This window comes from Megascapheus bottae, chromosome 2 (assembly GCF_031878675.1).
Source record: "Megascapheus bottae isolate mThoBot1 chromosome 2, mThoBot2.hap1, whole genome shotgun sequence".
Taxonomy (NCBI): Eukaryota; Metazoa; Chordata; class Mammalia; order Rodentia; family Geomyidae; genus Megascapheus; species Megascapheus bottae.
Genome location: NC_143510.1, coordinates 73,211,896 through 73,224,654, shown reverse-complemented (window position 1 = coordinate 73,224,654; position 12,759 = coordinate 73,211,896). Strand labels below are relative to the sequence as shown.

At 36.3% G+C, this 12,759-nt stretch overlaps 1 protein-coding gene across 4 annotated transcripts in view; it reads left to right on the top strand.

Moving 5' to 3' along the window:
• Kitlg (KIT ligand) overlaps positions 1-12,759 on the top strand; it is a 92,643-nt gene that overhangs the window by 41,076 nt on the left and 38,808 nt on the right. For all 4 annotated transcript variants that reach the window (XM_090328360.1, XM_090328361.1, XM_090328358.1 and 1 more), the window contains exon 3: positions 5,675-5,737. In XM_090328360.1, the coding sequence (XP_090184486.1) occupies positions 5,675-5,737 (63 nt within the window). The remainder of the gene's footprint in view (positions 1-5,674; positions 5,738-12,759) is intronic.

The following is a 12,759-nucleotide window of genomic DNA, read 5'->3' as shown; positions in this document are numbered from 1 at the left end:
TTTATAAAATTTCTTCTTGGACATTTTGTACTGCCCCCATGGTCCCCATGGTTTTTATTTGAAATCCTTCTGGCATGTTTACTTAGCATAATAGTTCATCTATTTGCAGAACATTTTGCTTTGTCTCTAAAAAATGTTGCAAGACTTGTTTTAAATGGCAGACTCAGCTCTACCTAGGGAAAGAGTCAAGTATCTGGAAAGAGGATGAATCAAACTTAAAATTGTCCATGGATAGTTAAGATACACACACAGCTTTTAGTACTCGTTTAATGTTTGTGTAAGGAGGAATCAAATATCAGAAAAGTTCAACTTAGCTTTCCTCAGTAGTTCTTCCTTTCATTTGTGATAGTGGTTTTCTTTAATTACAACAATGTAATTAAGCATGACTTTATGGTTTTGAAAAACATTTTTATCCTTAGCTGGTGTGTCTTTCTCAAAGTATTTTTTTGTAATTGATAACTGCCCCTTCCTCATCTAGTAAAAGGGAAATTACTTCCTTTCCAAGGTCACCATACATTGGTAGGATAGAACTGAAGTAAAGAAGTTCCAGGGTTTCCTACTCTGCAGTATTTCCCTATCCTAAATTGGTGATAGAAATACATGACAGTTGGGATGCCTCAAGTGAGACGTGATAAGTACAACACCAGAAAACAGATGTGAACACTTTCAGTGGACAGTTTTTATACATTCTGATTTCATTCTTCTTCAAATAGTATTTTCCAATTTGAATTACCACTGAATTAAAGTGAAGGTCTGCAGTTTCTACATCTCCTTGTTTCTAGATGAATAACCTATACACATCTTCTTTTAAAAGGAGAGGTCCCACATAGGTTATCGGACCTTGAAGAGCCATTGTTTCCGAAATGGTTTTTAAATAATTCATTTAAATAGTTTGTAAGGGTAAGCCTTTTAATTTCTGCTCTTTGTAGTTGGTTGACATTTCTTAATTCAAAGTTAAAATTTGAAATATAATGCATTTAAACAAAGGACTGAGGTCTATTAAAAATAAAATTTCAGATAAAAAGCATGAAATAAAAGCTGTCAAGGTAGCTTGAACATTACCAAGCATGCTTACTTAACAAACTCTCCTCATTTTTATGGATTACACCAATTAGGTGTTTGAACTCATGACCCCCTGGCTTTTAAATTCATGGCTATGGTATGAGTACCCTGGTACCATGTAGAGCACATTGAGGGGTTGTCTCCTTTAGTTTTCACAACTCCATGGGATCGTGATTATGTTTGTCATTGGGAAGCTGGAAATCCAGTGACCAGACAACTGACCTGAGATTTTAATCACTGGAGAGACACAATGCTGAGTACAAGTTTGAACCACAGCTCTGTTGATGGAACACAAGAAATCAGTTCATAATTCTTAGTGTCTTCTTAACAACCAGTGATGAAAGCTTCAGTTAGTTTATGCTCACCAGGGTTATCATCTGAATTTCATTTCCTGAGTAGCAGTTATCTTACTTCGGGAAACTTTTACATTATAGAATTGGTGCTACTTATTTGAAAACATCATCATAAGATGTGAAATATAGGTTCCTACTCGGTTTCCTGTTGCTAATGTCAAAATACCCCAAACCACATTATAAAGAGATATAGTTTAGCTCACAGAGCAAGTCCAAGGAGGAATGACAACATCTGTAATGGCTTCTTGTTGCAGTCCCGAGGTTGCACATGCTGAGAGGCTGGAACAAGGGCTAGACCAGATCTAGAACAGGCTTTTATAGATGGCTTACATCTGAGAAAAAAACACATTAATTTTTAGATGCAGGAATACTAATCCATTTATGGGGACATAATTCTAGTTACCTCTTAAAGATCCCATCTCTTAATAACTCACAACAGGCACATAATTTCAGCACAAGTTTGGGAAGTAATGAAAATATCATATTCAAAATAAGATACTGCAACCTGCCCCCCAAACTTTTAATCTCCTCTTGCATTTGAAAGGAAACGAGGGAGTTCTACCTTTATGTAATCCTTTTCACTTAAAGAAAGATGACGTAAACATAACATCTCTTGAAGTTGTCATCTTAATCCTTTCACACTTTTGAGTTATCATTTGGAAATGAGGAGAGACACTCATATAACCTTGAAACCCAAAGTTAATTGACCTTGTTAGTTTTTTTTATCATTATTAATGAGACAACTTATCAAAAGAAACAACCACCAAAGCCCATTATTAAAGTGTTCATTCTGAAGGCTGAACAGCCAGCAGATACATGAGTGAACTCTGATATTCAGATAAAATGTTAAGCTTTTTCTCCCCCTGTACAACCAAGATTCATGATTCTTAAACTCTGCTGAACCTGATGAGACACACACAAAAAAGCTACAGACTCTTTTTGCAGAAAGCCTCAGATGTGCTAGACTTCGTAGGTAGTGTTCAGGGAATCGATTTTGATTCTTCCCTTGGGAGAGACAACGGAGACAAGGAAGGGTCTTGCATACAGATAAGCAAGCACGAATAATTTGTTTTGGAGATTTAGGGAGCTCAAAGACATTTTGTCCATGGGCTCCAAAGGTTTTAGATCAGTGACATAGAGAGGGAGTTAAGTGTTCTGACTTTGAGTTCTTCTCCCCTCCCCCTCCCCCAGACCAAATACCTGCAGGGTATGGTATGCAGTTAGTGCCAGTTTGACTTGTCAAGATTTTTTTCTTGGCTGAGTTTCCAGAATTTCTGAACACTGTTCTCAATGCAGGGATATTTTTTTCAGTGTTACTGAGTATGGTCAGTCCCCAGAACATCCAAGGAGAGAACAAATCTGCAAACAGCCTGTCATTAATGACTTCTTTTATAGTGTCATTCTTTAATGTTTTGAAATTCTAATGTCCTTGAACTCTAAATCAAAGCTTGTTAGATTAATTTGACCTTTGGTAAAAATTCCCATCAATTCAACTGAAGTTCTCCCCTGAACTTATTTTAGGACAACAGATTTGTTGACAAAATGTGGGCTATTTGCATAGGTATTTAAGTGTGCCAATAAGATGATGCTCTAGAATCTACACTAATTCCTGTTGTTTCAAAAGATTCCATCTGCCAACCCTCTACCAGTCTGTATTCTCTCCTTAGCTTAGTATATTCTTCCAGATCAATCGATGTTAATTTACTGCCATATCCTTTCCTCCATAAGCATACTGTTACATCACCGCTCTTGGGAAATAGCGAAGCCAGAGTGAATCTTTTATAATTGTCTAATACACGTCCCTTATTTTATAGACATGGTTCAAAGAGATGTGGAAACCTAAGGCCACAGTAGGGTTTTAGTGGTAGAACTTTTCCTTCCATTTTTTTTTCCTACCATTGCTCGCAGTACCATAGCTCAGCCTTCATGACATGACTTTTCCTACATACTTTTTTTTTTAACAACTTATCTGTCTGATCTCTCTGATATACCATGAGCTGTTGATTGCTTTGACCTATGATTCTTCTCTCTTTAGAAAGCTTTACTCAGTAGAAATTCAGATCCATTTACACCATGCCCTAGCATTTACCATGTCCCTTGAATTATTGAGTCCTTATCAAACCATTAAGTAGACTCTTCTCTAATTTCCATTTTACACATGTAGACATCAAAGTGAAGGTAGTTGAAGTAAATTGCCTAAGACCTGAGTTAACAGGTGGCAGGGCCAAGATCCAACCTATGCAATTTATCTCCAGAATCTGTGCTGTTGGCCTCAACATCAAATCCATGCCTCTAAGGAAGATTTATATCCCAGGCCCAAGAGTCTCTCTCTACTTAGAAAATTTTCCACAGTGATCAATATTCAACAATGACGCTGGATGTATTGCAAGATGGTTTGTGCTTTCTGAATGTAATTCAAAATGCTATATGCACTTAGAAAGTAATATATATATATATATAACTATGTATAATTTCACTGTCTAAGTTCTCATCCAAATATAATTGGAAAGGAAGCCAATAAGAGAGAGACTGTTTTGGAGGTCACAGTGTAGAGTACCAGCAAGGAGTCAGTGTTTGCTTCCTTCTTACCTCCAGTAGTTGTCTGGATGCTTGTGACACTGCAGGTGCCAGCGAACCCCTCTGAGCCTCCCTCATCCTCATTCATAAAAGAGCTTAATAAAATATACCTCGTGAGGGTTCTAAATGATAAAGTGGTTTTCAAAAATAGTATTATTCTTTAGTCCCATTAGAAATTTAGTAGTCACCTTAATGTGGAATTATATCCCTCCAATTGATAAAGTGTGGAGATTTCAGTATTCTTTTCAGATATCCTACTAAATTTTCTTTGGCTTCTTTGAACCAGTTGTGTATGTTGTGTGTGTGTGTGTGTGTGTGTGTGTGTGTGTGTGTGTGTGTGCATGTAACTCAATTTAGGACTTATACATGAACGTAGATATAAATATAAAAATATGTTTATATATATTTATATATATGATTATATATTGAGGATTGCTTATGCCACTAAGGAGCACAGTGCCTAGAAGACATAGCAAATATTTGATAATTTTAGACATGTTAATTATTTTGCTATGATATAGATTGAGGAAGGAAAACCTCGATAAGTTGCATCAACTGGAGTCTGACATGAATGTGAGGTGATACGACCTGGAGAAGGAATGGCCGGTATATAGTGGGACCCTGTTACTGACATTTCAGCTCACCTCTGGACTACTTACACCTAAGTCCTGATGTCTTCTCTGACTATGTTTTTAAAAAATCATATTCTAAACACTCTTGGCAAGGCCAAGGAGAAGCACATGGCTTCTGTTATGGAAGGCTCCAGATGATCTAGGCCTGCAAGCATACAAATGACCTCAGCTTTCTTTCGGGAAGTAGAAGATTTTTAGACACTGGATGAAGAGATTATATGCTTTGAAATCATGGTGTTAGTACAGTTCACATTAAAGAACATAAGTTGAATATTTGCAATGTGTTGGTAAATTCACTTCATTATTGTGTAATTCACATAGGTAACTTGGTCTCCATCTTACAAAGAAGGGAAACCAAGATACAATGAATATTAGGTTGGTTCCAAATTCCCTGGTTCTGTATCTACTGCTTTTGCACTTCTGCCAGAATAATTGAAATTAGACACTTTTTAAAAATGTTTTAAATGAAGCTAGGCAAATGTTTAAGGTATCTCAAGTGTCTAGCACACAGTCGAAGTCTAATGTATACTGTAAAACTTAACAAGTATTTACCTTATAATTAGTAGCATCATAAAAGTAAGTATATTCTTTTGAGGTTCCAGTAACTTAAACATAGAACGATAATTCTCCAGTTATCAATGAAAAATCACTGCTGTGCTAACCAAGATTTAATCAGAGCCTACATACAGTTCTAGGAGAGACCTTGATCATGTCAACATGTTATTTCCAGGTCTCTATTTTAAGGATCATTGACAAGAAAGAAGTACATTCTTGCTAACTATGCAGTTAGCAAGTTGGAAAATAGTCTTGGAAAGGAATTCCATGGCTAGAGATGGAAGGTGAAATTCATATCATGTTTCAAAACTTGATAGATTGGACTTATTCAACCACAACTGAATCTGGGATTCTAAACTTTTGTGTTATTACTTACTTTGTGTGTTGGAGGGTAATTTGATGACAAACAGAAAAAGAGGATAAATAACACAGTTGGTTAGTTAATGTGTATGATTGTTCTCAAGGAATTTATGTATGTATTTTTGGCCCCTGTAGGTTGCAAATCTTCCAAAAGACTACATGATAACCCTCAACTATGTCACCGGAATGGACGTTTTGGTATGTTAAGTGTACATTTCTAAATTTAATTTTAGTAGCTTACAGGAGAGATGAAACAAGTTATTATTTACCCTAGAAATCCCTTAGTTGTTCGTTGTAAAGATCTGAAGAAGTTACCTTTATGATTTGATTCAAAATCCTTTTGTTTCAGGTTTTGTGTTTGTTTTGTTTTGCTTTGTTTTGTTTCCTGCTGGAGATATGCTAAACAAGAGTATTTGCCAAAATGAAATAAGATCCCTCAAAGAAAGAAGATCATTATCTTATCATTAGACTTAATCATACATTTCTCTTGTTTTCCAGAGCATCGCTCAAAAACACTTGGGTATAAAATTATGTGAATTGTTTCTTTATCCAGGAAATTTTTTTAAAAATAATTTTTTCATTCCTGTAAGTGTGAGGTTATGATTACAAATAGTGCTCTTACTGAAACTAAGAAATTTAAATTTTTTCATTGTGTGTGGTCAGAGTCCATAGACTAAGAAATAGTTCAAACGTAAAGAATAATGTAGTATGTGTGTATTTATCACAGAGCTTATCAAACCATACCATTGTAAAATAGTTGTCCAGATGTATCTATCAATAGTGAAGCATTTTGCTCAAAGCTTCATGTGTTTTCCTTCTCAGAATACCCACTTTGTTTCTTAGTTGTCACAGTTATCCAAAGCTAGAAGTTTTATATTTCATGTTTTCAGATGCTGGGATGTGGACAGAACCCCCGGAGTTGGAGGATAGCAGAGAGATGCACTGTAGCCCTAGATGATATTATAATTGTACCACAGAGTTTGCACTCATATGCCATATTTTCATGTTTAAAAATGTGTTATGATACTGTGGACACCTACTGTGCCACTCATCTATGTTTTTCAGCTTAATTATGGAATTTTATTCTATGTTGATTCATTTTAAATATTATATTCTTTAGAGTAAATTTAAAACCATGAGACTTTTGTCTCTGTAACTCTCAAGGTTTCCATTATTTTCAAAGTACTTCGTATTGATCACATTTGTCAGATGATTTTATATTTTGAGTGGATCCACCAATCGTAATTATTGCCAGCACATCACTTTGTTCTGTATAATGCCTTTCAAAGATTACCAAAAAAGGCTTTTGTTTCAATGTCATTTCAAGAAGTCAACCAGGATTACAATAAAAAATATTTCAAGAAATCAATCAGGATTACAATTTAAAAATATGGAAAAAAAGAGAGAAATGAACCGGGCCATATTTCATTTAATTAGTATGCACTGTAGCATGAACTACCTGAACATATGTATCTTCACGTTGCAGTGGTCATCTTAAAGCCTGGTCCCCTTTGGGGAACTTTTCTGAAAATAGAGGTGTAAACTTATAACAGCAGTGTTGAAAATTAAAGGAGTGATCAAATTTGATCACTCAGTCAGCATTTGGTTAAGAGAAACAGCAGAGACAACACTTAGCTGCAGTGCAGTCAGAAATACATGCACACACATCATTTAGTCAGTGCCCTTATAAAATTTTAAACTTTCATGATAACTAGGGGAAAGGGAAATTACATGGCCCTTTTTATAACACTTTTCCATTTGCAAAATTATTTTATGTATTTCTGCCCCATTGGGTGAATTAGGAAGAGCCTGTAAATTAGTTTTTTTTTTTCTTTTAACCAGGGTCACACTGAGTTTTACAGTCCATCAGAATTTTGCCCATGGTTATACAAGTAGAAAGTGACAGTCTTCAAAAGAAACCCCTAGGCCATCTGACTCTTAATGCTAGGTTACAGTAAGTGGGGATCTAAATAATTACAATTCAGAGAAAGTGGAAGAACAATTAAGACTGGGTCTGGCTCACTCTTCAGCTTTGAGCCTGGTGATTGTGGAACTTGCTCAAAGCAATTCTGCTGCTCCTCACAAAACAAGTGTTAAATCGAAATTAACTAATTAGGTTATTTTTATGCTTATATAATCATAGATGGTGTGCTAAGTCATAAATTTCAGTATCGGCTGGTGATAGCAAATACCAATCTTGTAAACACAGAGCTGACTTATTGCCACATACTTTGTTCATGTTTCTGTAATTGAGAGAAGTCTGCTATTATTTGATCTTGGCATTCCACCCTGGAACTGGAGAAACATTGTTTTTGGCCATCACTGTTGGCAAGGAAAACAAGCCCTTGCCTAGGGCTTTGGGCAGAAACTGGGGTCTCACCCTTTGTTTTACCTTCATTTTTAAGAAGTTAGTTACTGCCAAGACCAGAGTAGTTGCCCAGTGAAGAGAGCTGTGATTATTTGTCAGTGGTCAGAGTCCCAGCTGCTTTATCTTTTGTCTTTAAACAATAGAAGGTGGAGTGAGAATGGGTGCCAGAAAGATCCCCTGGGGCCAAAGCAATAAAATTCTGCCTTGGGCATGGGTAAAAGAAAGCTCTTGAAATAGGATACAGTTTGTTTTTCACTTTTGTTTTCAAGATAGGCTATGTACTGCCAAGGGAATTCTTAGAAAATGACCTGTAGTTCTCTGTTTCTGTCTCTGTCTCTGTCTCTCTGTCTCTCTCTGTCTCTCTGTCTCTCTCTTTCTCTGTCTCTGTCTCTCTCTCTCTCTCTCTCTCTCTCTCTCTCTCTCTCTCTCTCTCTCTCTCTCACACACACACACACACACACACACACACACACACACACAAATAGTAGGTTGTGATCAACAGCTTAGTATTTAAACCCAAAGATAATCACTAATTCTATTTTTAAAATCTTCCAAGCTATAATATTGTCAAACAGTTAGGATTGCCTTGAACTTCCTAACAGTGAAAACACTCGAACCTTTCTGGCCTTTTTAAATTTACCCTGTCATGTTGCTGTGGAAAGAATAAAAATACATTTTCTAGACTTTACTGTGAATGATCTGCTTTCCTTCTAATGCTCCTATCATTATATAAATGATGAGCTGCTGGTCTGAGCAAAAAGCTTTTCATTAAAAACAACTATCTGTACAGTTTTCTGAGGCTTTTAATTTGAAAATAAACTTACTTAAATAAGGAATAAATAAATGCGCAGAAAAGTTACAAAAATAGTCAAAGCACACAAAATACTTTCATTAGCAGTAGTACTAACTAACCTTTCAGTCCTCTCTGGCTACACTGTTCCTCTTCCCATGTGTCTTTGCTTTGTTTTGTCTGGCCTATCTGCCTTTGGACCATTCTCATCTCCTTTGAAATTTCAGGATTGACAATGAGATATTTTGACTTTCATTGAGTTGATAAAGTAGCTTAAAAATAATAATGCATTTGTCCATTTCACCATCCCTCCTTCACTCACATTGGATGACCTCCCCTGGCTTTTCAGAAACAGGAAAAGCAGCGAATGCAACAAGGCCTTGAGGACCTTTAGAGTCTGGTACATGTCTAAATCCTTTCCTAGTCCCTCATCTCCACATAGTCTCTGCAGCCACTCTCTCTTCTCTTCTTCCTCTCTTCTTGTATGACTTTCTCTGTATCTGTATTTCACTGTTGATTTGTTTCCGTTTCTCCCTTTCTCTGTCTGTGTCTCTCTCTCTCTTTCTCCATGTATCTGTCTTTTGAATGCAGGGGTTTTCACTTAGTGATATTTTGATACATTCATTCAGTGTACTATAAACAAATAGTTTCATATAGACACATAATATACAATATGTATAATATATATAGTTATGTATAAATATGTATATAAATCTTCCACCCACATCATATTCCATATTTCCTCAACCATTTCTTTAACCATTTATTTGTCTTTAGATACTTCAGATGATTTCACAGTTTGGCCATTGGGAATAAGTAGTTCTGAAAAAAAATGTATGCAGATGTCTTGTGTATTGATTTGCATTTTTTCAGTGTATGCCCAGTAGTAGTATTGCAGATCAGAGGTACGTATAGTTGTAGTTTTTTTTAAGGAAGTTCCATACTGATTTCCATAGTGGTTGCACTGTTTGTATTCCCACCAACAGTATGTGACTCCTCACCTGCTTCCTGAATAGCATTTGTTGTTTTCTTCATGATAGCTATTCTGACTGAGGTGAGATGGGATCTTAAGTGTGGCTTTCATTTACACTCCATTTAAGACTCAGGATGTTGAATGTGTATATCTTTCAAAGATTTCTCTATGCTTCCTAAAATTCTTATTAGTCCTTTAGTCATCAGGTGTCAGTGTTTCAGGTGTCAGTCTCCATTCATTAAGGAAGCCTTTTCCTCTGCTTGCAGATGAAACCAAATCTTTCTAGTTAAAGCTCTGTGTAGTCATTCTTTTTACTCCTCAGAGTCTAGTTTGTAGAATTGATAAAATGATCATCTTCTAACCTGTAAACTTCATAAGGTTGGGGATTACATTGTTTTTTGCTCTCATATCCTCGATGTCTAATGGATGGTAGACAATACATATTTGCTGAGTGTGCTGGTGCTTGCCTGTAATTCAAGAACTGTGGAGATTCAGGCAGGAAGATCTTGAGTTTGACACCAGACTGGGCTACACATCAAAACTCCTTCTCAAAAAAGAAGATATAAGGACCTCGAATTTGGCCTAGTGGTAGAGTGATTTCCTAGCATGCACAAAGACTGGGGTTTGATTCCTCGGTACCACATACATAGAAAAAAGCCAAAGTGGTGCTGTGGCTCAAGTGGTAGAGCTCTAGACTTGAGAAAGTCCAAGGACAATGCTCAGGCCCTGCGTTCAAGGCCCAGGACTGGCAAAAAAAGAAGATATATATATATATATATACATATAAATATATATACATATAAATATATATGTATATATACACAAGCACATGCACGCTTTTGTGCATTTGTATGTGTGATATGTAATTTTGTTAGTTCTTAGAGATGATCACTTGAACATACTATAGTAGATAAGGTTACCATAATGAGGTGAGTACCTGTAACAACACCTGATATCTGTGCCTGCACTTATTACTGTTATTTTCTTTTTCTTTTTTTTTTATTTATATCTCCAAGATCATGTCAATGACCTTGACCTCAAGTATTAAGTCATTTCTCTTGTACTGTTTAGATCTGATATCCATATATCAAGGAGACCATGAAGGGAAGGACTTTCTTATTGATCCAGCTAGATCAAGTGCACACTGTAATTCAGTCATCGTGCCTGCAAAAAATTTGACTGTACAAGCAATCAAATTTAGTATGGATCATGAGAGTCCATTCTTATAATACAGAGTATTATAAGAATCAATCAGGCAGACAAGTTTACTTATCTACTTGTCTACTTCAACCTTTTGTATAATAAGAAAGTATTTCATTAAAAAATAATATCAAGAAATAAAGTGTGACATGAAACACTATTTTACATAGCTCTTTTGCACACTCACACAACAGTACTGGGACCCATCATAATAAAAAGTGATTATATTGAAACACTATTCAACATCTTGGCCATAATTATCTGTCAGAAATGCAATGCAAAACATTTGGAATCTTAAATTGTTGCATTGTCACATTAAAAACAAAAATCTTAGCTATGGGCTAGTGGCTTATACCTCTAATCCTAGCTACGCACAAAGCTAAGACATGAGGATTGTGGGTCAAAGCCAGCCTGGACAGGAAAATCTATGAATCTCTTCTCTCCAATGAAGTACAAAAGGACCCATTAGTGGATTGGTGGCTCAAGTGGTAGAGCACTAGGCTTGAGCAAAAACCTTCAGGGACAGTGCTCAGGTCTTGAGTTCAAGCCCCAGATCTGGCAAAGCAACCCCAAAAATCTTGAAAAAGGCAGGTGGAATTACTGTAACAATGAATTTTATTTAATGTGATAAATCCAAAATACAATGAGTTCATTCTAATTAATAAAGTATTAACGGAATAGTTTTGCATGTTTTAATATGATTCAAAGTTCACTGTTCATTTTATACCTTCAATGCCTTGCACACAGACACTAAATTTTATCAGAAATATTTATTCTAATGGAACTTGAGGAGATGGGTAGAGATGGGATAGATGGGAGATTGTGGGAAAATGGTGGAGAGGGTAACCCTGATCACGATACATCATATACATACCTAGACATGTTAACTAGAAGCCTGTTTGTATGGCTATTTACAGATAATTTTTTAAAGAAAGGTTTACTCTATACTTAGGTCTTTATTTTTGGGGGTCATAGTTTTTATTATGATTAATAGAAGGGTTACATTATATTCACTAGATAGAAGGCGCATAACTTCACAAACATTGATACCCTTTCTCGTGACATGGTCCCCATTTCCCTAGAAAATATACTATAGGAAAATTCAGATCCATATCCCTAAGTTTTCCCAAATACATTTAAAAGTTGTATTCAATCACCAAGTCAAGGATTGATTGCTCAAGGCTAGCATCTATCCCCTGAGCCACAGTGCCATTTCCAGCTTTTTCTGAGTAGGTGATTGGAGATAAGAGTCTCACAGACTTTACTGTCTGGGCTGACTTCAAACTGATCCTTAGACCTCAGCCTCATGAGTAGCTAAGATTTTAGGTGTGATCCACTGGAGCCCAGCTTGATTTTTAAATCTAGTGAAACTGCAGAAAAGTCAGACTACCCCCTCAGTCACACCAGGCCTATTTTGAGCCATAATTAGTACCAGACAGGAGGTGATTCCCATGTCCGCAAGCATGCGTTAGATAGGCAGCTTTATTGGCTGAGATAGAGAAACTAAAGTCCAAAATTGCTTAAGTGACTTGCCTGAAATCACAATGTGAGCTGACAGAATTGGAAGTGGAACTGGGTCTCCTCAGGCCCATCAATCATTGCTAGCTTCACCTCCTTCCTGGTGTTCTTTACTAGCTATCTTGGGTTTGCCTCTGGGGCCATTTATAGCTTTGCCCTGGGAAATAACATGTATTTATAGTGCTTGAATTGATTGCCATCTTAATTAGATTGAGGGTTCTACAGGACTTTAATTCAAAGGAGAAAATGCCAAGTTAGAGGGCTCCACACAACGTTGAGGGAGAAGTCTAAAATAATTCATTACAAAATGCAGTCTGTGCCAGCTGCATGAGCACATGTTCTTCAAAGTGCTTTTATAGGAAGATTTCGAC